Source organism: Podarcis filfolensis (genome assembly GCF_964270895.1).
Source record: "Podarcis filfolensis genome assembly, chromosome: 5".
Taxonomy (NCBI): domain Eukaryota; kingdom Metazoa; phylum Chordata; class Lepidosauria; order Squamata; family Lacertidae; genus Podarcis; species Podarcis filfolensis.
Genome location: NC_139608.1, coordinates 34,333,067 through 34,358,982, shown reverse-complemented (window position 1 = coordinate 34,358,982; position 25,916 = coordinate 34,333,067). Strand labels below are relative to the sequence as shown.

The following is a 25,916-nucleotide window of genomic DNA, read 5'->3' as shown; positions in this document are numbered from 1 at the left end:
AAACAGAGTGGGGGGGGAATGGGGTGGAAGGAAGAAATGCTTACCAATCTGGAATAGATTACATCACAATCTTGGTAGAAAAAGAAGGCTGTTCTAAAATTTTATTCTATAGTTGTATGCTGGTCACCAGTTAGTCATTAGGACTGCCTACAGTGTCGGCTGATTTCAGCCCCAACTGGAATTTGTAGCTGCTCAACTATTTTATGTTACTCTAGATCTTGAATTTGCAAATGAGAATTCACAAGAGTTCGTTGCATCAAAAGGGAACTGCTTACAGGAACTTTGCAATAATGGACATCATGTTGCTTGTTAAGGCATCTGAAGTTGGTTGGAGTGTATTGGTCTAATAAGCTACAAATTAACACCTGAATTTCTGCACATTATTAACTCAGATGGGTCTGATTCAGAGTTAGAATGAAGTAAGCCTGCTCACATGGGCTTTAACTGGTATACTGGTAATGGATATATTATTTCCTCCAAACAGCTGAAGAACAATTTATTGTGTATTCAGGTATTCTTTTATCTGCTTGAACGCTAGAGACAAATAAGGCGTTTTGGTGCAGATTATATTGCTCTGCTCAGAAAATTCATATGACTACTTCTGGATTCTCTTATGGGTTAAATTAACCTGTTATGGAATAACAAAAAAAACATAATAGGGGACCAGAGAATCTGCCTTATGTCTCAATTAATCAACTCTTTCCATTAGTGAACAAAAGAGCAGAACTCAGCTCTAGGAATCGTTGGATCCATCCCAACAATGCCATATGGGTAAATGCTTCTTACTCACCAGCTATGATGTTAAAATTTGGCCATATACTGCTGCAGGGCAAAGCACAACCTGCTCTTTCTCTTCAGTTAGGTTGTAACAGTAAGCAAGTACTCAAGGTAAAGGTAAAGGGACCCCTGACTGTTAAGTCCAGTCATGGACAACTCTGGGGTTGCAGCGCTCATCTCCCTTTAATGGCTGAGGGAGCTGGTGTTTGTCCGCAGACAGCTTCCGGGTCATGTGGCCAGCATGACTAAGTCGCCTCTGGTGAACCAGAGCAGTGCACGGAAATACCGTTTACCTTCCCGCCAGAGCTGTACCTATTTATCTACTTGCACTTTGGCATGCTTTTGAACTGCTAGGTTGGCAGGAGCTAGGCAGAGCAATGGGAGCTCACCCCATTGTGGGGATTTGAACTGCCGACCTTCTGATCGGCAAGCCCTAGGATCTGTGGTTTAGACCACAGCGCCACCCACTTGCAAAGTACCGGTACATAATATTTACTAATACCAGGAGTGTGGAGCCTATAGCTCTCCAGAAGTTGTTGGCCTCCAATTTCCATCAGTCGCAGTCAGTATGGTCCATGGTTAGGGATGATGGGAGTTGTAGCCCTCCATATGTTTTGAACTACAAGTTCCCCATGTGTAACTTGAAGCATTTAATCTAGATTTCTAAATAGGACCAGTTTTATATAAACATGCTTAGTGAATACATAATGGAAGTGAGTATTGGAAAGCACAATTCTGGCTTCAGAAGTATTGGATTGTTTCTTTTTTTATTTTTTAAAAATGGTGCATTTTGGGGAAACTCCAGTTTCAAATTTATGAGGAAAAATTGTTGCATCAGGGTTACCTCCTTTTACTGCTTAGAGTATTTGAGTGTGTCATTGTCAGAGCCTGTGTCTCAGTTACTTCCTTTGCTTCAACTATGTTGTCTGGTAAAGGTCTCACTTCTTTTTCTTCAGGCTGTCCACACACTTTATCTACCTGTAATAAAAAGGAGGGAGAGAAAATGATTACATGGTAAGAACTAGCAGGCATGCTTAGCATCAAAGCTCCAACGGTGGAGAATCTACATGAGAAGGACCATGGGATGGAGATGGAGTATCAGGCTAGCCATGCATCTGTTCAATTGTGTATTTATATGCATTATCTCTATGTGTCGTCCATATGAGGACACACATCCACCAGTGGTTTGTCTGCAACAAAAAAACAAGCACTTGCATGGGGCATGTGCAATGTAGGAATTGCAAGAGGCAATGAATGCATTTCCATCAGATTGCGCAACACATGTATCAGAGAGGGGTTTGTGTGAGTTGTAGGACCAGCTCCTGCATGTAGCCATGGTGTGAAATGACCCTAAAGCAGGCATAGGCAAACTCGGCCCTCCAGATGTTTTGAGACTACAATTCCCATCATCCCAGACCACTGGTCCTGTTAGCTAGGGATGATGGGAGTTGTAGTCCCAAAACATCTGGAGGGCCGAGTTTGCCTATGCCTGCCCTAAAGGGTTGAATACAGATAGTACAGCAGTGACGAAATCATTCCAATTCACTGTAAAGGAGCATGCTTATATTTCCAGAATACTTCTGAAACTTAATAAGCTATTAAAATTTAGTATCAAAATAGAAAGTTGAAGTAGAGCAGTATTATAACAAACTATGTAATAATAATAATAATAATAACAACAACTATTATTGTTGTTGTTGTTGTTAATTTATTTATTTATTTATACCCCACCCATCTGGCTGGGTTTCCCCAGCTACTCTGGGCAGCTTCCACCAAAACATTAAAATACAATAATTCAACAAATATTAAAAACTTCCCTAAACAGGGCTGCCTTCAAATGTCTTCTAAAAGTCAGATAGTTGCTTATTTCCTTGACATCTGATGGGAGGGCAGGCACCACTACCAAGAAGGCCCTCTGCCTGGTTCCCTGTAACCTCACTTCTCGCAATGAGGGAACCACCAGAAGGCCCTCGCAGCTGGACCTCAGTGTCCAGGCAGAATGATGGGGGTGAAGAAACTCCTTCAGGTATACTGGGCCGAGGCCGTTTAGGGCTTTAAAGGTCAGCACCAACACTGTGAATTGTGCTCGGAAGTCCTGCAAGTTGTGCTAAGAATGCAAATGGATAAACACCATCATATACAGTGGTACCTCGGTTTAAGTACTTAATTTGTTCTGGAGGTCCGTTCTTAACCTGAAACTGTTCTTAACCTGAAGCACCACTTTAGCTAATGGGGCCTCCTGCTGCTGCCACGCTGCTGGAGCATGATTTCTGTTCTCATCCTGAAGCAAAGTTCTTAACCCTAGGTACTATTTCTGGGTTAATGGAGTCTGTAACCTGAAGCGTATTTTACCTGAAGTGTATGTAACCCCAGGTACCACTGTATATCATGTATCAAAAATCAGGAATTTCAGGGGACACCCAAGGTTTGAAGAAGTACTGAAAAAACTGCTTGGAGAGAAATGGAAAATTGTGTGGGAGGCAAAACAAAACCAAAGTATTCAGTGCCTGCAATGATTATATCTAGCTGAAAGGATGGAAGGCACCTGCAATTCAGTTAAAATTAAAAACAAAACAAAAAAATAAAGCAATAAACAATGCAGCAATTCTAAAACTAAAGGCCAATGACAACCCCAATGAATACATTGCACAACATGAACTGAATGGAAATGATCAGTAACACAAATGATTACAATTAAAGCTTAGCCAAGCCCTATTGCTACATACTAATTTGTTTACTTCTCCTTGTTTAGTTGAATTGCATGTGATTCCTTGAAACGCACATGACTAGTCCATAAATTATTTATTATAAACACTTCAGTGTGCTGTTTTCTTCTTCGTATAACTTTCACAATAATAATGGTAATGTTATAAGGAGGTATGAAGCAGAAAGATCCCACTGTCCAAAAAGAAATACTTAATAATTTCTTAGAGATTATGGTGATGGACAACTCTCACCATCCCTGGCAACTGGCCAGGCCTGATCTGGAAGGCCATAGGTTCCCTATTCCTCTGCCTTATCTTCCAAATAACATATAATTAAGAGTTGCAGAAACATTAGCTGAAACAAACAGAATGAGAGTTTTAGCTGGCTGACCTATTAATTAAAGCTTGCAGCTGTACATTTTGCAGTGTCAGTTACAGATAGGTAGCCGTGTTGGTCTGCCATAGTCAAAACAAAAAAATTTTTTTCCTTCCAGTAGCACCTTAAAGACCAACTAATTTAGTTCTTGGTATGAGCTTTCGTGTGCATGCACACTTCTTCAGATACACTGAAACAGAAGTTGCCAGATCCTTCTATATAGTGAGAAGGTGGGGAGGGGTATTACTCAGAAGGGTGGTGGGAATGGGTGATTGGCAGATAGCTGTGATGAGCCTGTTGACGACTCTTAACGACTGCAATAGGTCTTACAGGAAAAAGCAAGGGGTGAGAAGGTGAAAAATGGCTTTGTCATGTATAATGAGATAAGAATCCAATGTCTTTGTTCAGACCAGGTCTCTCCATGGTTTTAAGTTTGGTAATGAGTTCATTACCCCCCCCTCCAGACTGCATGTTTAATCAACGTTTTAAACACTAATTAAACATGTGATCAGCAGTGGGCGGGGGAATGTCACCAACCATGTATTTCTTTAGGGTTTAAAACCATGATTAAAGACGTCCCTCCCCCAATTTAAATGAATAATGGTATGGAAATATTTCAAATAAATAACGTGAGTGCAATGTATGAATAATAAAAGTAATAACTAATGGTGAAGTCTAAAGGTGAATGCAGCATTAATTCCTATCATGGAATATTGTTTCACAGCACCATATATTTTCCTTGGCTATTTTGTTTTCCATACCAATAACTGGTTGATAACTGGTAAGTGTAGCCTATCAGTCTCAGTGGTACACCTGTCTTTCTTAATTCAAGAGGTTTACATACATGAAGCATTGTGCAATTAATACAAATAATCACCATTTCAACAGCTTCACACCAAAAAGGAGAAAAAAGATCCCCTCATTTATCCTTTGAATTCTCACAGCTTGAGAGACCCAACAGATTCAGATCATATTTAATATGTCTATAATCAAATACAGAGGGGGGGAAATCATCTCCTTCTAAACCTGGAAATCTCTTATCAGATCCTTTACTCTCTGCTCAGAGACATCTCCGATTTCTGAAAGGGAGACATTTTTCAGGGGCGAATCTAGCTTGCAGAGAGTTGAAAAGGTATTTTAAATTATTGCAGACATTTTGCAAATATTCAATGTAATTCCAGGCGTGGTGTATTAAAAAATAAATAAATCCCAGCAATGTGGCAATATGATCTTTTGAACTGACTCATTGCTTCGTGTGACCTGAAGACGCTTAAAAGGATAATGGCTATCTGCGCAAAGATACCCTTAAGATCAAGTACTAATCATTCTTGACTGTCAACTCCTACCTTGTTAGCGGTGACGTTTGGCTTTGGATATTGACAATCAGAAAAGGTTTGTGCCTAAGGGTATAATTACCATAGTCCAGTAAATAAAAGGGGAATCTATTGGGAATCAATCCAATAAATCCTTTTAAAAGCTCTCAAAAATATTAGGTAACTCTTTAGAAAGATAGCATAAGAAGAAATCAATTTAAAAGATTTCCATTTTAATTCAATTTCCATTTTGGAAATTAATTATATTAGGCCAGAGATGTGCTGGGAGCTCATGTTCTCTTAGCTGGAATAAAAAAAAATATTATCAAAGTATGGCTGAAGCTTTTTTCTTTCTTTCTAAGTCATGTCCTCTTGTAAAACACATATAAAGAAACATGAGAACAGTCTTCACAATACTGAGTAAAATAGTAATTAATCTAAACATGGCTAATAGAAAGCATGCACAACCAAAGCTCTTTAATTTAAAAAGGTTTTAAAAATCTATAGCTTTTCCCTATACAGGGAGAAGTCAGCCAAAACATTTTTATTTTTTTGGCAGGCATTTGTGGGTATTGTTTTCCAAATGGGATTTTGATCCCTACAGTCTGATTTAACTTTTTTAAATGATGTTTTAATGTGACTGTGATTATTTTTGTTTCCTTATTATAAAAATGTACAAATGTATGTTTGCTGCTTGAAGATTTTAACGGAAGGCTGGGGCAAAAATACTGAAATTAATACATCCCTCATATTTTACTTGGCACATTCATCTGTGAATCATTTAATTTTGCAACATGGTATTTTGAAGCTGTGAAGTTGGATGAGAGGTAAATAAAATATTAGCCTATGTTGGTATTATGACTCTGTCTGGTTGTGCACTACTCCACCCCACATAACAAGATTTTTTTGCCTTACTCACTGCCTCATCACTTCCCCCAGCAGACATAGACCAATTTACAAGGTCAGTTGAGCTGAGTTTCTCTCTCATGACTTTGAGCCAGAATACGAAACCAGGCTCAGAATTGGTTTTCGTATCCTGGTTTGTAAACCAAGATTAAACCACAGCTTCCCCGTTCATTTGCTATGGAAAGCAATGGCTTCGCAAATCCTAGAAGTTGTCTGTTATGGCATACAAGAGGAGGGAGGGGTTGTGGAAGCACAATGCTTGCATTAGACCAAATAGTTATGCCTGAACTAACTCAGTATCTCTCTGTTACTTGATAGCTTGCCTAAACTGGCAGGTACCTCATTCAAACAACAGGAAAGCTTAATTGGCCAGCCAAGAAATCACATGCTAGCTATACTTATCAGTCCTCAACATGTCCAGCAAATGGCTTATTCCCAATTTGCCCATTTGAAAACCTAAATATCTAAGCGTGTAATTTGCCTATGACTCACACCCATTGTCATGAGGCTGCTTCAGAAGCAGACAGAGAGGTGACAATGATAATATTATTTTTACCTTAACTCTAATTCAAATGCATTTTTATTCATATGCACCTATTTTTTATTGTGTTTTATTATTTTATAACAATATTTTATTATCTGTGGCATGGGTGAAGATGAAAATATCCCTTAGGATTAAGTCCTTATCTTCACAAGACACTGACTTACCGCTTGAGTAAACTACAGCCCAATTTAGAAAAATCTGAGACGTTTTAACTGCATTTATGTACACATTAGGTACTCAGTTGATGACATATATGGTATTTAGTAGCAGTGTGCCTGTCTATGTTAACTGCAATAACTTATTGATTTGACCCAAAGGTCAGCATTTAGGAAACAAGAAAGATGACACCTTCTCTTTTCTTCTGAAGAATTAGTGGACTATGAATGCAGGCAATCTGTCCCTTCCTGTCATCATGCCATAAAATGTCATCCCTCCCTCCCCACTCTCTAAATATGCATGCAAACAAAACCATCACAAGTCATCACATAAAGCTTTTAAACACCATTCAGTTCCCATGTGAATTGAAAACTACTTCATTTTGATTGAATTTCCCAGTCAATGCAGCTTATATTCTTAAACTATAGATTTCTTACTATTTCTGAAATACATATACCCTTTGAAACCTTCTGCTGTCCACACCTTTCAACTCTGCCCCCTGTCACTCTCTACTGGAAGGCTGGTTAGTACTAATAGGAATATTTTAGGTAGCATTTCTACTGTTGCAGATGAAAATCTCCATTTTTTTCAATAATTAAATTATCTTATGCTAGATTTCAGCCTCCAATGACTTGTGAAAGTATTCTCCACTTTTTAAATACTTCAAGCAATAGTCAAGTAATGATTTGGCATGACAATTTTTTTAAAATAAAAAAGGTACTTTCCCCACTAGGAACAAGCGAGTCATCACACAGACAATTAAATATGGCTATGCAAAGATGCCCCTGGAGTGTCTGCCCAGCTCTGAACCTGCTGTTGCCTTCCCCATTTGTGACAGCAATGTTGCTGCTGCTGGTTATTGGCATAATAATAATATCATAATAATTTATTATTTATACCCCCCCCCCAAAAAACTGGCTGCGTTTCCCCAGCCACTCTGGGCAGCTTCCAACAAAAGATTAAAAATACATTAAAACATCGGTCATTAAAAACTTCCCTAAACAGGGCTGCCTTCAGATGTTTTCTAAAGGTCAGGTAGTTGTTTATTTCTTTGACATCTGATGGGAGGGCATTCCACAGGGTGGGCACCACTACCAAGAAGGCAACATGCCTGGTTCCCTGTAACTTGGCTTCTCGCAGTAAGGGAACCACCAGAAGGCCCTTGGCTCTGGATCACAGTGTCCACATTGAACAATAGGAGTGGAGACGGTCCTTTGGGTATACTTGGCCGAGGCCATTTAGGGCTTTAAAGATCAGCACCAACACTTTGAATTGTGCTCACACCTGCCTCTGCCTCACTGTGTGAGCCACTGCTGAGTCAGTGTGAGGCCTCAGTGGCATGAATTAGGAAGTGTGAGGGTTCAGCCACTATGCTTGTGCTGCTGGCACACTACCGCGAGCTAAGCCATGGCTTGGCTTAGTGCTGCATCCAAACTCAGAAAGGAGTCAAACTCTTCACAACATTCTGTGTACAGAGTTGGTATATTATGTGCTGATGCAGAACAGGCTTTCTCTGTTGTGGCACCCTGAATATAGAATGCTCTCTTCTTGGAAGTCTAGCTGGTACCAACTGTGGCATCTTTATGGCAGCAGCTTGAAGCCCATTTATTTTCCAAAGCTTTCTGCGACTGAAATAATTTTTATGGAACCATCCCACAGCATTCAGTTTTTACCTGGGTTATATTACTGGTGTCTATCTGCTCGGTGTTTAGCATATTATTGAGACATGCTTTGCATATTTGATTTCATATGTTTGTAACCCACATTGGGGTTGGCAAAAAAGAGGGGTGAAGTAGACATTTCCTAAATAAATATATAATATATTTAGAAACTGGTATTACCTGTTCCTGACTCCCTAACCCCCACTTTCAGTTGCTTCTACAGATTACTCTATGTATGCAAAGAGTCTCAACTAGCATAAATTCCAGGATAATTTAATTTTTTACCAGCTGGAAATACTGGCTCTTTGCTTGAATTAATACTAAAAAGCAATATACCACTAAAATGAATCATTCATCCCTATGCTGATGCACTTACACAAATGCACAAGCATAATATGCTGTTATCTGAATTACATTACTATAATATAGTTCACTATATAAATTAACTTAACAAGAACCAAGAGTGATTAGATCATGAATCTTAAATATTCTCATTCCGCAACAGCAGCACTAAGAGAAGATTGTCTCCATTCCGATCCTTTACTGATCTGTGGGCTTCACTTTCCAGCTTCCATACAGCCTTAGACAGGCATGTTTCTCCTGGTGGGATGAGAGCGAGAACAGGGAAATCCTAGCTAGCTCTCTCTGCCCTGTCCACCCCCACTACCTTCCATAAACTGGAAGGCAACCTTCTGCAGTGGGGAGAATGTTGTACACATGGAGGCAGCACCACATGGTTTAAAGCTCTGTGTGATATCAGCTCTATGTTGTGTGGAGAGCCTCTACAAGTATACAGGATTCTTGCTCCAGACGTTTGCCCTCCCATGTGTGGAAGGTGAAGTTGGGAGGGCACAAATCTAGCAAACAATCTGGAACAAAAAGGGAAGGACAGGTAAGAAACAGACAGTCCGGGTTTTATCAAGATTAGGATGACAGGAGACAAGGGAGTTTGGTAGTGGGTCTTTCAGGACTCTGGACAGAGCCCAGAAAGCGGACAACAACTTGTTCTGACTAGTGCTACTTCTCAACTGAGCTGTTTTATAGTCCCTAAGCCTGACCACATGTCACAGGCTCCAACCACTTGCTGAGCGTGGAGACCTACATTTTTGGTCTTGAGTCTAGAATGAGCTTGTGCTGGGCAAGCTGCCTGTGTTTGTGTCTCAGCTCCATGGAGTATGAGCCTCTTAGAGGCGAATATGCTTGACTCTTGCTGGCTCAGGCCCAGTGCCTCCTCAATCAGTACCTCAGCCTCTGTGTTCAAGTTACTGCTGGACTCTGAGGTCCTGACCAAAGGCAGCAGGACCAAGCAACAGGGAAACAACAGAAGTGGCAGAGATGGGTAGTGTTTCTCTGGTTTCCCTCATGTGATTCTATGGACATGGGAAGAACAGCTAGGATTTCTAGTTTCAAACGAATTTCTGAAACTAGAACTCCTCAGCACAGCTTCCAGTTGCTTGACATTATTTGAATCCGTTTCCTATCCAAATTATTAGAGCACATGTGTTTTAAGTGTTTGATATCATTGTGCTTAGTATTCTATCAAGCTTCTTTGTGTGAGGTGTTCTACTGACACATCCCTGCACTACTACAGGTTGGTAAAACAATACCAAAATCTAAAATAAAATATTGATGCAACCATATGTACAAACGACAAGATTTGTTTTCTGTGGTTTTCTTATCTATACACACAACTGCGCATGTGAATCAATAAAATGCTTCACAAAAAGTATTGTTATGCAAACATATATATGGCTGAAAATGAAAGCAGCAACAAAAGGAACATGAACAAAAATTGGATTTTTATTGTTTTAAAGGAAATAATCAAGATTTCTAATGCATTTGACTCCACTTTAGAAATAAGGCCAGGTAATTCAGAACTCCAAACTTGAGGGAGGAAAATGTGATTTGGATAATGTCAGAACATCCCTCAAAAGGATTCCATGGAATTTTCTTTCCAAGACTCAAGGAATTCTTGATTACTTGAAACTGAACAAAATCACAACTCATGTGAAAGTTCTAGAGATGAATAGATATTTAACTACCCATATTTTATATGCCCATCACAAACAGTCTTAAAACCCCCAGCATTACAACCTACCTAAGTTGATAGGTTGTAGGTTTGTCCTGTCCTGTTATCTAGTGCCTCTGATACATATGTATTAAGAATATTCCTGGAAACTTTCCTACTGCAAATAAATGATATGCATATTCATTTCATGCCCACAATAACAGGCCGATGCATTTTAAGAGTGTCACAACAATCTGTAGCCTGTTGGATCTATGAAGATGTCAGACCTTCCAGAAATGGGCATGGAATTCTTGGCTTGTTCAGGAAGTAGACAGTGTGGCTGTGACATTTTCAACTACTGCAGTCCATTTCTGTTTGTCATGAGATAATCACAAGTCATCATCTCATGCCCAGGGTGGGTGAGACTGTTGTGTGACTGCATATAATGTAGGAGTTTACAGAAATCACATAAAATAACTTTACTTTCATTTTGGCATGAGAGGAGCAGCTCTCTCCAACAAATGACATTTCCTTTTCTTTGAGCTGCAGAAAGGTGCCTTTTCTTTTTTTTTAAAAAAAAAAGATAGCAAGAGTATGAATATTGTGTTACAATCCTTTGTACGCTGCCCACCTTCCAACATGAAACCTTTAAAGCAAAGTGTAAGCATCTAGAAGTTATTCCACAATATGGGGACTGAAGAAACCACAGGATTCTGTGAGTTAAATTTGTTTTCAGAGAGCTTCAGGTCATCCTTTCCGACAATATTAACTTTCAGTGGAATGTTTTTCAGTGTATACCTTCCACCACTGCCACAAAGAGAGTTATCTGCTTTAAAAAAATGAATAAGGGAGAGTGACAGAGACAGGGTAAAGTAGTTCTGAATCTAAAGCTCTTCAATAAAGCTTTTAGCTAGTTCATTGACCTGAAGTGAGATACCAGCAATGAGCAGTTGTAGAACATTTGGGTACAAGTGTCAACTTACACTATCTTACACTATCTCTTTTGGCTATTCCACATCAAACAGAAAGCAACTCTGATTTGTCTTCACAGGCCATTATTATGTTTCTCATTTTCCTACAGACCCACAAAAAACCTACATAAAAATGAAGTGCAGATAAGCAAAACTGTGTCATATGGACCCAGTGGCACATGGGCCTGCCTTTAAAAATGGTTTGCACTTAGTTCAGAAACTTTGCCCCCAAAACCCTTTTGTGTCCGGATTTTCAATTTTTGAAATATGGCAATCCTACATACTATGCCAGAACGTTAGCTCCACTGGCTCAAAGTCTGTTGCTGCATAAAAAATAAAGTGTTCGTTTTAAGCTAGAAGGGAAATATTAACAGCTTAGGACCAGGCTACAAGGAGCATCATCTGGTTTCCTATTGTGCTCCCTGAACACTTAAGATGCTCTTTCGAGCTGCTGTTGCAGGTGCTTCTGCAAAGTAAAGTGAAATGGGTGTCTGCCAAACAGATCTTCCTCAATTGGCTGAAAACCTTTTTATTCACCCTGATTTTTCAAATCTGGTTTCTTTTTATGCTTTCTCTGTTGTAAGAAAATTCTGTCTTTTATTGATGGTTTTAATTGTTTGTTTTAATTATTATGTATTGTATATTTGGGTACTTTGGGTACTATATTTGGGTATTGTATATTTGGGTATTATTGTATATTGGGTATATTGTATATTTGGGTACTATATTTGGGTATTGTATATTTTAACACTGTTTCATTTGCAGGTCACCCAGGGAATATTTCTTGATGGCAGCTGTATCATTTTTTATTATTTCATTCATTCATTCATTGAACTTATGTACCGCCCTATACATAAAGGTCTCAAGACAGTTCACAGAACAAAAGCAGAATATAAAACCACAAAATAGATAATCAAAATAAAAACAACAACCCAATAACCTCCCCCCAAAAAACCCTCCACATTTTAAAAGGGCATAGGATGTCAATCAAATCAATCAAAGGCTTGGTTAAAAAGTTTTTGCTTGGTGTCTGAAGGTGTATAATGAAGGTGCCAAGCGAACTTCCCTGGGGAGAGCGTTCCACAGATGGGGAGCCACTGCAGAGAAGGCCCATTCTCGTGTTGCCACCCTTCGAACCTCTTGCGGAGGGGGCACACGAAGGAGGGTCTCAGAAGATGATTGCAGTGTCCACGTTGGTTCACATGGGGAGAGCTGGTCCTTGAGGTATTATGGTCCCTTTAAAAAGAATCACTGAAAGTGATTCACTTTCACACAGGTGAAAAGACTTTCAAATGTGGTTGGACTACAACTCCCATTATCCATTACCATTGGTCATGCTGGCTGGGCCTGATGGAAGCTGAAAGCATCTGAAAAGCCACAAATTCTTTCAGACCGGGTTTAAAAGGAGCATAATGTCCAATGGCTCTGGTAAATGGCAGCCACACACCCTGATCTTGGCCATATTTACTCAAAATAAGTTTTGATGAGTTTCCATGAACTTACTCCCAGCCCATGTAAGTATGCTTGGGTTGCAGTCATGGGTGCCTAAGGCCAGAATGTAAGGGCTCTTGGGTAGGCAAAGTATATTTTTCCTCAGCATATATATTGCAATGGTAGCAATATTTTTTAAAACCCTAAGAAATATTTTAATATAGAATCCTTGTAATAATTGAAAAGAAGAGTAAATGTAAAACATGCCAAGCCTTGTTATTTTTTAAGTCTGAATTGCCTTTGGGGTAGCAAATGAAAACTCAGAAATGTAAAATATGAAAGTAATAAAACACACAATTGCTCAGAACTTGATAATGATCTTTTTTGGGGGGAAATCTGTGGATTTCTGGTGACCTTTGATGATGAATCTGAGCGCTGCATTTAGTTGAATGTATTTGAAATGAAACCTAAAATAAAAACAGCTGTTGGAAGAACATGCATGACAAACCTTTTCATTGGGAAAAAATGCTGCTTTGGAGCTATTTTGTTTTGGCTTATTCTAACTAGACTGGCATTCAGTGAATTTGATTCAATACCAGACCATTTACAGTAGCTGTTAGTGGCATCCAGTAAAGCCAACTGGATTGTCAAACATCTCAAAATGACATTGTCAGAGCCAATTCAACCCAAGCAAGACTTATATTGCCCAATAAGTTTGGAGTGCATTTTTAAAAATGCCATTTAGCTGTGTTGGCTCCCTAAAATGCCATTTAGCTGTGTTGGAGCCTAGGAGTTATGCAGTGGTTATAGACAGACAGTGTTTTCACCAATAACAATCGTTGCTATTCAAAGAGCAGAGACAACTCTGAGCCACTAAAGCTCTTTTCAGAAATTACAGCGGTACCTCAGGTTACATACGCTTCAGGTTACAGACTCTGCTGACCCAGAAATAGTACCTCAGGTTAAGAACTTTGCTTCAGGATGAGAACAGAAATCGTGCAGCAGCAGCGCAGCCGCAATGGGAGGCTCCATTAGCTAAAGTGGTGCCTCAGGTTAAGAACAGTTTCAGGTTAAGAACGGACCTCCAGAACGAATGAAGTTCTTAACCTGAGGTACCACTATAATTCAAAGAATGCACAGAGGGAAACAGGGCTGTGCAAGTTGGCCCCACCCCCTCAGTCTTCTGGCTCCACCTCCAGACTTTCACACATTGAGCAGAAGGTCTGAGGAGGGAACTGAACCACATTCAGCTGGACATATGCAGGTTGTCTCTTTAGACCAAGAATGGGATAGTGCTATGTAGAAGTGGGCTCCATTTGAACCTTGGAAGATGTGAGCAAGCTTTGAAGAAGGAGAGAGTTGACTTTATTAGATTTAGAGATGAGGAGGATGCTTACAATTGATTTCCAGTGCTGGAAATATCTAAATAACCTGACTGACTAGAATGTGCTCTGACATCCTATAATTAGGATGAATTAGAGAATCCCAACAAAAATGGAAAAGGAAGCAGAAACTGCTGTGGTCTGGAACAGAAATCAGTCAAATGACTATGACTGGTCTTCATTCATATCACTGCCTTTTCAGTCAACAACTGATACCTACTGATTTTTTTCCACATTATCTTGACATTTCTTTTACACCGAAATGAATGTAAAATATGTAAGTTATGGAAATGGTGGCACAAGTGACTTAACTTATGTTAAATAGTGGACAGAAAGCTAAATGTCATGGTATTTGGCAGAAACCAAACTGCAGCAGAGCAGAAGCAGCACTGATTAGAAAGAATACAGATCAGAATAGAAAATGCTGCCTCCTTACACCCCCAGCTCAATATTTTAATGGGGGGTGGGGTGGGGCGAGATCAGCAGCATAATGTGTCCTTTTGAAAACAAAACAAGTTTCTTTTCTGCAACCTTTTCGGTTTTAACAAAAACCTGAAACATCTGAGTGGTACATTTATAGTTTCTTGGATGACAGCTCCAAATTTAAACATTCCTTTGTTCAGGGCCTGTACAGAATCTTCCTTCAGCCCATATATCACTACCCCATTTCAGGAATTTATGGCACACGAAGATAGACTGTAGGGATTGCACAAATTACCTGAAATGCTTCCTTATGAGAACAATGAAAGAAAACTGCTATAAGGCCAAATCTTAAAGAAAGCACAACAGGGCAGCTGAATAATTGTGCCAGCGTTATTTTAACAACAGTAGTTACCCTTTTTTATTCAATATTTGCCCTGAAATGGACATTTCTGCATTGCTCAATAGCTGACTCAAATTCCTGACCCCACAGTTGGCCTATAGTCGAGAACCCCTGGAAATCTCCTCCCTCCACAGTTACTGATAGTAAAAAAAGAGCTTCCCTTGGTGCCTGCAATTGCCATAAGTGGAGCATCGGCTAGGTTTAAAGATGGATTAAAATTCTACTCTCCACACACGCTGTAGTCCCAAATCCAGATCATGCCAGGATGCTTCCTTTTGCGTATGAAAAAGCACATATATAGCTAGAGGCTATGAATTAAACTGAATGTGTTTGACGCTGAATGTGTTTGACACTGAAGGCTCATTCACACTTGCATTTGTCTCTCTGCTTCCCCCAGGAAAAACTGCTCTTTACCACTGAATCAAACCAAATGTCAAGTCGGGCTTTCCACACATTTACATTTGCTACGATCCAGTGGTAAAGAGCAGGTTTTCCCAGGGAAAGTGGCAAGGCAAGTGGGAAGCATCTCGGGCCAGTGGCTAGAAAGTACGGGACAAGCAGAAAACTCTTCGACCCGCGCTTTCTAGACAAGCGATGAGCCCCAGGCCAATGGGATTGTGCCTGTTTCACTAGTATTGACAAGATGGCGCTTTCAAGTATCAGAACATGACTGCCCAAAGCAGGTCTCCTGAAGGTATTTCTAAGAGATTGGGCTTCTCCATTGGGATTTTGGACTTTTGTTTCTAGCTGTGCAATTGTTTAAATCTAGGCATGCACTTTTTTCAAACCTACCGTATTTTTCCATGTATAAGACCCACCCCTATTTTTGGGAACTCAAACTTAAGGAAATGGGGGGAGATTGCCCAGAGTTGTTCAGCGTTTTTTGTGAGGGATGGTTGAGCTTTTTTTAGGGGGGATATTGCCGCGAAAATTGCTCACCCTTCTAACCTGCGCTACCGCGCACACGCCCAAAAAACCACCTATCAGCTGTTCCCTCACCGCCATAAGCCGCTAATCACCCCATTGATGCAGCAACAGCAAATAGACACCAGCCCTTGTCGCAGCCACCAGTAACACCACTGACAATCTCTAGCTAGCGGAACCAACCAATCCCACATCACCAATATGCACTGATCATTTTTTAATATTATTTTTTTGGGGGGGGAACATGATCTAATACACAGAAAGGTATGGTATCTTCTGATCCCTCAGATATGGGCTCCCATTTCCTCCTTCATAACAGTCACAGCAGCCCTTGCCTGACACATACACTGGAACTGGAACAGGAATGTTTTGGAATGCAGAAATTTCTCGAGCAAACAAGGAGGTTGTAGCATTTTATTATCAAATTCACTGGACCATGTTTTCCTATTTGTTTCACTCAGTGTTGGCAAGCATCTTTCCAAGAAGTTAACATGGGATGTTCTTCATTTTCTGCTTTTCAGTTTAGCTGAGCATCTGAATATCTGGGAACCTCACCACAGCCCAGCAGAGAGCAAGACAAAGACTTGTCATTAACACAACAGCGGGAGGCATACATCAAAGACTTGCAAAATATGGCCACTCATTTCCATCCACCTTGGCCCCAAAACAAAATGCTAAAGCAGTTCCAAATGTTTGAATCTGCTCTCTATAGCGTGGAAAGCAAAACAACAACCAAGAAGAGTCTTCCTCTTGCTACAGTCTAAACACTGCCCATTTCTGACTAGACTGTGCACTGTGTTGCCTTTGCAGGCTTATCAGATCCAAATGGCACATGATAGTGGCAATTATGCAAAAACCATCTCAAGAAAATCTTCACTGTTATGCATCTTGGATTTATGAGCTCCCAATTGTAGATCAAGTGAGGTCATAAATCCCGCATGTTTATAAATAAAGTAATGGTACCCTTTAGTGAGCTATGTTTTTGAATTTACAAGCTTCAGTTTCTCCCTTAGGTCCCATTGCAATTTCTGTCCAGGAGTGTAATCCTGATTACAGATGGGCATCACGCTTCTATAAACTTGATGCTGGCAAAAGTATTCTCTCGGCAGACCTCGGCGCCTTGTTCTGATCCAACCATAAAGCTTTATGAAGAACATTGTGTTAAAATGGAATGGTGTGATGACAACTTGCATTCTCAGGGGGTGGGGAATGGATGTAGAAGAGTAATATAAAAAATATAGGAAAATGCTACATGTCTTCCCCTAAAATAATCCTGAAAACCATTCCACTAAGAGAACAAGAAATGTGTTAGAGATGCCCAGGCTTCTTAGGGTCACCTGATGAGCATGAATTATTATTACAGCTTTTAAAATTTTGGAATAACTGTGCTTTTAGATTGTGAAGCCCTTTGGGGGATAAAGCTGACAAGATTGTTGCCATCTGCCCTGAGCACATGAGACAGGGCCTATCAACACATAATGAAATGTTTAGTGGAATGCTAAAACCCAAAGTAAATATTCTACCATTGTCGCTAAACAAAACCTAATATTGCACTGAGAAATAAGAATTATCATTTTCTATAGATAAAATGCTGAGATGGGTAAAGCCATAGGAATAAAAATATTTTGAAGGCTGGTTATGTGACTTTCCACCTTTCTTTGCTACATTACACAACTATCCAAGATAATATATATAAAAATCAGAGATGAGCCAAAATTTCTCAGAAGATTTTTTTTCTGAAAAAAATTCTGAGATTTTTCTTTTTTCTCACCTCCCCAAAAGAAGGTCATTATGCCTAATTTTTTTCTAATATTCTCTATCATATTTTTTTTGCAGCAGCCAGCATTTCTTCCTCTTTACACACACACACACACACACACAGAGAGAGAGAGAGAGAGAGAGAGAGAGTACCCTGCAATGGCATTAGGCCTGGGGTACTGGAGGATGCAAAATTGTGGTCAGGGTGCAGGCATCAGTGCACCAGCAAAAGCCCTCAAACAAAACACCACCTTGGGGAGGGGAGGGGAAGAAAGAAGCTGTCTACTACCATTGCTGCTGGTGAGTCTCATCCCTGATAAACTGCTGGAGAAGTTCTCCTCGCCATGGAGAAATCTGGTGTCCTCACAGAAGCATGAAGGACCTTGAGGGACAACTTGTACACCACTCTAATATAAATAGACGAAGCAAACTTGAAAGTGCAAACAGAAAGGAAACAAGGCCTGTTTTGGAAAATTTAGCAAAAGTGTCTTAAGTGTGAAATAAACAAGCTCATATCTCCTCAGAGGCATGACGTATTCAAGGAACTCGTTTTTCAAACATTTTGTTTGAGTTTCTTCAAAAAGCACCTTGACTTGGGTATGTGGTGTGGGTAGTAGGCTTCCTTTCAGATATTTTGCCCGTTTTTTATTATCTTAAAACATTTCCAAAACAATATGCTTCTGTACATCTGGAGCCTAATGTGCAAATCAAAGAACACGAATGCTAGTGTGAGAGTCAATGGGACTACAACAGCACAGTCAATGAAGTCAATAAAGCTACATCACTGAGCCTTTTTCTTAGTTCCATTTAGGTAATTCACCTCAATTATTTCAGTGGGAGTGGATGAGTCATCATTTTATAGAAGGTCACTCAGGGCAGACTAGCTTCTCACATTACCTTTGGGGGGGGCACAATTCATGATATCCATTATACTCATGGTGACATGCTGGATTGGCTCATCAAAAGCACTGGGGTGGAAGGGGGGGGGGACTATCGTGTTAAATGGCCGTGTGTGTCTGTGTGTGTGTGTGTGTGTGTGTGTGTGTTTATTCAACAGCAGCAGCAACAACAACAGTAGTCTTATGTTTATCAGACCTACACGTATAAAAAGTCCCAAGCAAGTGAAAACAAAGCATGAATATTGCAAGCTATCTGACAGATCCCCAGTGCTCATGAGCAGGAACACAGCCAAAGGCAATACCAAGAGAACGAGCATATGAAATGTCAGTAATTAATAACAGCAGAAGGACCTGGGAAGGAATGCAGAGCATGGATGAAAAACTATCAGTAGCGAATTTTTCTCTGCAAGCCCCATCAGAATGAGTGGGAGTTGTGGGAAGACACAGTTGAGGTTGTGCGGCACTCCTACCCAGGCAGAGGGGCTTCTCAGTAGTCGCACCCACCCTGTGGAACACCCTCCCATCAGATGTGAAGGAAATAAACAACTATCTGACTTTTTGGAGACATCTGAAGGCAGCCCTGTTTAGGGAAGTTTTTAAAGTTTGATGACTTATCATGTTTTTAATATTTTGTTTGGGGCCACCCAGAGTGGCTGAGGAAACCTAGCCAGATGGGCGGGGTATAAATAATAGATGATGATGATGCTTCCCATGTCAATAAGGTCTTATCCACACTTAACTTTCCTCCCCGCTTTTGAAGCAGTCTACTCCAAGCGAGTGCATTCCACTGCCAAACAGCTCCTACTGTAAGAAAGTTTTTCGTAGTGTTTAATGGGAATCTCCTTTCTTTTAACTTGAAGCCATTGGTTTGGTCCTACCCTTCGAAGCAGGATAAAACAAGCTTGCTCCATCTTCCATATGATATTTGATATGATATATGATATTTGACAGCTTTCATGCATCCCTTGTTAGCTGTTTACGCCTTCTTTTCCCTCCCTCCACAGTAGGGAGTTCCTCACACTTTCAAAATAACAGGTACGGAGGTTTATAAATAAATCCCGAAACTGAGTTTTAAAAGAAGCTAAAGAGAATAAAGGCAGCTTTGGAAATCCTGCATGGGCAATAAATTCCCCAATGTCGTAAATGAATCCAAGGTCCCAGAAGACATAATCCTAAGGAACAATGGATTTCTCACGTCCAAACGAGTACGCAGACTGTTCAAATTTTAGAAGCAGCAAGGGACATACGCAACAGTATTTCTATATAGATCGTATATCTTCAGGTCTTTGGGGGCCTCTATTCTACTAAAGACCCTTATCGTACTAAGGCAGGAGTGTTTCAGGTAGTCTGGTACGTGAAATATCATACTGCCTGAATGAAGTATTCATAGAATTGTTTTTCTTAAAAAAGAGAATTACACTTTAGGGCCAAACTAGAGGGTACATGGGAGGTGCATGAATCAGTCTGCAGGTGTGTGTGTGTGTTTAAAATAAAAAGCAGCTGTGGAGGTTACAGTCAGAAAGATTCGGAGGCAGGATACTTCACCCACTCTGCCATTTGCCTGCCCCAAATTCCCCCCTTCCATGTGCTCCAGCAACTTGGTGGTGAAAATGGCGAGACCCCTATAGTTTTTTCCCATGCAGCTGGGGAAGTAGTTCAGGGGAGGCAATTCTGAACCTGCCCACCTGCCTTTCTCCACTTCTGACTGCTGCCTCAGAATCTGCTGTTTCGTTTTTTTTAAAAAAAACAAACCTGAGGAACAATTCACATATCTCCCATGTACTGTCTAGTTTCACCCTTAATCCAACACTCAAAATATTATTCTAAAAAGGTGAAAAGGCGGGGAATGCAGTGGTGGGCTGGATGAGAGCTAATAAACTCAGAGCTGTTAGGAGACCTGTCACAGAGCTACATTTCCCAAACCCTTAACAAACTATAATTTCCAGGATTTCTTGAAAGAAGACATGGCTCTTAAAGTGGTATGAGAGTGATTTAAATGTGCAATGTGAATAGGACCACTTTATTAAAACTTTATTAAAACTGTGCTACCTGTCTCCTAATTTTTTCAGGATGAACTGGTATGCTGGATTTTGAAGCTCCCTTGTTAGCCCATTAGTAGCATAATATTCAAGCCCTAAGGAAGAAGCAAATGTGACAAAAGAAAGCAAGACCTGATGGATACAGGCATTCATCAGGAATGGATCCGGCAAAGCCAACAGAAAAGAATGACTAAAAATAAAAAAGCTCTTGGGAGAATGAACATCTATACTTTGTCAAATCTGGAAAAGATATTTGTCATAAGAATCTCTTCAAAAATATACTCCATTTCCACTGCTGCCATAGCAGGTCATCATACTGCACCTGTAGATGTTCACAAGTACCAATCTGTACACGATGTTGTTATAATAATTTTTAGGTATATATATATATATATATATATATATATATATATATATATATATAACACATATGTGTGTGTGTAATAAATGTTCATAATTGTACCAAACAAACACATATATAAATATATAAACCACATGTCCAAAACCCACAGGAAAAGTTCTAAAGCCATTTTGACTCTTTCAGTCACCTCAAATATTTCTCTACAAGGTCGAAGGAAATGCAAAAACCTCCCCATTGTCCCCGTCCTCACAAATCCTGCCTTAAGGTCACATTTAAGGTGTGAATAGGGTGAGCCTGTGACCTGGCTCACGAATTAAGTATTATCATTACAAAAGAATGGCCAGGCTCCGCAGGTAATTCAGTCAAGTGACCATTAACAGGTAACCTGGCAGACAGGGTAAAAACAACACACTCAGATTTCTGTTGTAGACGATCTTTTCTGTGATGTAGGTGTGATGTATCGGGGGGGTGTCTTGGGCTACACCCCTTCTGTGATGTATGTATGATGTTTTTGGGGGTGGCCTTGGACTCCAGGGAGGGGAAATTTAAAATGTCTATATAAGGGCTTGTACACATGGTTCTGGATCCTCCTCCTCTCTCCTGCGTGTGGGGGAGCACCCTGTTGCAACAGTTAATAAAGATCAGGCTTAGTAGCTGCTTTGCTTCTCAATATTTTCTGGTTGGTCTCTGTTATTTTCTCCTACTGATAGAGAAGCTACAAAAGGACTCTATATGGGCTCTTGGGTTACCCCATAAGGGGAAAGGAGCAAGTTAGTTTTTTTTTACTTATATCAATGGTTTTTTGTTTGTTTGTTTGTTTGCTTGTTCACAATTTGCACTGAGGATGAGCACTAGCTTCATATGGAAGTCTTGCCTTCCTATTACACAAATGGGGCTGGGGTAGCCAACACGATGTTCTCTAGATGTCGCTGGAATACAATTCCCAGCAGCTCCAACATAGATGGCCAATGGTCAGGGATGATGGGAGTTGCACACTCCCCCAAGAGGAACAAGACCATTGCCAGGGGCATTAGCCTTGCACAGGCCACTCGTTTTGCACCTCTGCTGCCATGGGGAAGGTCTGCGGCCGAGAGACAGAGCAACAGCAGGTCCAGGGGGCTCTCATTCGTGGGCCTACTTCTGACATGTGGGTCCTTGGTAGGTGCCTGACCATGCTGCGCCTTGGTGCTGGCTATAATGGTAGAGCTTGTAACTTGTTGACACTCCCTTAGTATCAAGGACTTGGCAATTTGAGGACTTGCCCTGGGTAGCTCCTTAGTCCTTTAATTTCAGGGTCTTGGATGCTCTTTCTATCAAACAATTCCTCATTCCTGGTACCTATTCTTGGACCCAGAAACATTACACTGGCCCTCCTTGTTTGCACTTTGTTTACAGCACTTGACTGGTATAGTCACAAAAGTAAAGATGGGCTGTGTACACAGCATACATTTAAAGTAACCCCCTCCCCCCAAGAATCCTGGAAACTGTAATTTCCCACTTGGAGAGATAAAAGTTCTCAGCACCCTTAACAGACTACAATTCTCAGGATTCTTGCTGGGAAGGGATGTGTTTTGCTTGTGTTTTCAATGTATGATAAATACACAGCCATAGGAAACTCCCGCTCAGTAAAGTGCTAACTTAGGACTAAAGGACACAACTGATTAATAAGTGTTAAAGTCATGATTGAAAACTAATTGCTGCACCACAAATGTGATAAAATCTGAGTTTTTCTAGGTAGACCTTTAAAAGGCTGTACAAATATAGAACAGCAGAATTCAAATCAGGAAGAGGAAGGCAGCACATTAAAAAAAAAAAAAACCTTACTGTGGCAGAGGAACAAAAATAACTGGCACCTCTAGTGATATTTTTCATATATCCCCTGCTCTTCTTTGTGCACATGGAACAAGTCAGAAACCATTATATAGTTTTGTTTGAACTCTATACAAATACTGAAGAGAATAGGGAGAATTTCTGACTCAGAAATTGGATAGTCACAGCTTGAAATGTACATAAGTTACAAAAAATGTTTTTCATGGAGAACATTGCAGATAGTAGCTTGAAACTCAAATGAATTAAAAATATATATAGAAATGTACTTCAAAATTGTCTAAGGGTTTGGGGTAGTTTCATTATTGATCTGTATCTTTCTAAAGCTTCTTGAGAGACCATGAAGCATGTTTGAAATTCTTTGTGTGAACAAATACATTTTGTAGTCTATTCATATACTGTTTCGATTGAGATTCCCAATCATAGCTCCCTGCCCTTAAGATTTGAAACAAGATGAAAGCTAAACCTTGAGCTGACATTATCCACGCAACTTGAGGACAGATTTACTGCACTTTCTCCCTATATATAGTGGTGGCTGATAAGGGATTTAAATGGACCTCTGCCATTTAAGAGGCTTCATACATTACACAACATCGAGAAACTGTGAGTGGCTCACAATTCCAATAGTCATACTTCCTGTGTGACTGCAAATGGCACCACAACAAGGTAGGAAAAATACACACATACACAATGAAAACTGGCACTGGTATGGGTCCATTTGTGCTTCCAACACCTTGAGTCTATAGACAACAGAGGTTTTAGAAGTGGGCTGTATTCTGGTGAAGTGAATTAACTCTGCATTTCCATCAAAGGAAGCCCAATTTCCAGGGTTCTACTTTATTTTTTCCCTTAAATTAAAAGCAGCTCTGCCAAAGCACTGTAAATTCCCTCCTCACAGAGATGCATCTGGCAACTTCGTTATCCAGTTTTCAATGAATGCTGAAGACACACCTTTTAGCCCTGGCTTTTGAAACCTGAGGAGTATATTTTTAGGATCCACACTATTTTTGTGCTTGTAAGTTGTTTCACACTATTTTTAACACTGTGTGTTACAATTGCCCTACGTAATAAATTAGTACAAGCAGGAGGAGGAGCAGGAGCATGAACCAAACCTAATTTTTCCCACCCCTAGCACAGGCCCAGGAGCTGAGCAATTCCAGGCCAAAGATATCCTTAAACAGCAGTGGCTATAAAATATGGGTGTTATAGGGATGTTATACAGGGTTTTTCACACACTCTGGATGTAATCAGAAAACAAGGAGGTGACAGAGAGGAGGCAATAAGGTGATGGAATTGTCAGCAGCTGCGGTGAAAGGTTGAAGAGGCAGGTGAAAGAGGTCAGATGGGAAAAGATAAGCAGAGATAATAAGAAAACAAATACGGGGTGCAGAAGATGGTCCATGTACGGAAAGCTTTATCAAGAGTGACAGAGAACTCTATTATCTTGCATAATAGCTTCTCCAGGGAAGTGCCAGGAGACCACTTCTCAAAATGTTTAAAGCTACACAGGACGCAGCAGAAACAGAAATGACTCACTTTAGAAACCTATCAATGGTTTTTAAATGACAAGACGGTATCTGCATAATGGAGACAAATCGCTTTCTTCAATTATCTCCACTTCTATTATCTGCCTATGATATCCAGAATAACGTAGTGTTATGCGTTTCTTGCTTCCCAACTGGTGAGAGGTTCCAGGGGCAGCACTACAAAGTTGTTTCCTTTGGATGAGAGAACATGGGATCTTGATTGTAACAATTTGCTACACTGGAAGCCGTTTGACCAGGAGTAGGCAACCTAAGGCCCGTGGGCCAGATGCGGCCCAATCGCCTTCTAAATCTGGCCCACGGACAGTCTGGGAATCAGCATGTTTTTACATGAGTAGAATGTGTGCTTTTGTTGGAAATGCATCTCTGGGTTATTTGTGGGGCATAGGAATTCGTTCTCCCCCCCCAAAAAAAAATATAGTCCAGCCCACCACATGGTCTGAGGGACGGTGGACTGGCCCACGGCTGAAAAAGGTTGCTGACCCTTGCGTTTGACATTCCCATGGCAGGTAGCAAACTGAAATGAATTGGGCTCATTTGTTTAGTTTCCGATTTAGTTCTAAAACGAGCATACACTCCTCATACACACAAAAATTACTCCACGTTACATTGGTGCTAGAATGGGGGAGGTGAACATGATGCCTTCCAGATGCTTTGAACGAAAGCTCCTTTCAGCCCCATCCTCAATCCATTGACCGAGGATGATGGGAGTTGTAGTCCAAAACATGTGGAGGAATCAGTGCTGGTTACCACCGTGCTAGAAGCACAGAATAAGGGAGACTGCACCGACAGAAATATCATTTGGGGAGGTCAGCTTCAAAACCAGTTTCGCTTCATTTGACAAGTTCATTTAAGTGTGCTCCACAATATAAGCAACAACATATTTGGTATATTGAGCAGCAAATATAAACATTGGCAACCAAGGAGTTAAGAAGGTCCAAAAGCAGCAAGAGAATTAGCTGTTGCTAAAACAATTTTATGGTCTTTTCCACTTGACTGGAGGTAGTTTGTATGGCTGACTAGAATCTATTCAATGCTGTCAAACATCTAACACTCCCATAGCTAGGCGCCTTACAATGAATAACAAGCAGTCTAGCTGCCAATATGCTGGGGCTGCATTTTTCATCAGGGACTGGACCCTAACCCAGCAACACTCTAAATTCATTGTTTGATGCCTTGTTAATTTATGAGACCAACAATTTGCTGCAACAGACAGGAGTGCCAGCTGAAATTTACTGGCGTACAGCCAACTAGGCCATACTCAGAGTAGACCTACTAAAAACAATGGTCCGTTGACTTCAGTGGGTCTACTCCAAGCAGAACTAACACTGGTGTGTGATATTTATATTATTTCCTTCTATTTTTGAGCCCACCATTCATTGTAAACAAGCCCAGCATTGGTTATAATGTAAAATCAACAGAAAACAAATTAACGACACAAAATACATTCTCTAAATAGAATCAAAACACTTTTAAACATCAGATAAAAATTTACTCAGACATAATTATGC

At 40.3% G+C, this 25,916-nt stretch overlaps 1 protein-coding gene across 2 annotated transcripts in view; it reads right to left on the bottom strand.

Moving 5' to 3' along the window:
- LOC310762565 (glypican-5-like) overlaps nucleotides 1-25,916 on the bottom strand; it is a 389,042-nt gene that overhangs the window by 227,930 nt on the left and 135,196 nt on the right. For both annotated transcript variants that reach the window (XM_083613806.1, XM_083613807.1), the window contains exon 4: nucleotides 1,622-1,755. In XM_083613806.1, coding sequence (XP_083469932.1) covers nucleotides 1,622-1,755 — 134 coding nt within the window. The remainder of the gene's footprint in view (nucleotides 1-1,621; nucleotides 1,756-25,916) is intronic.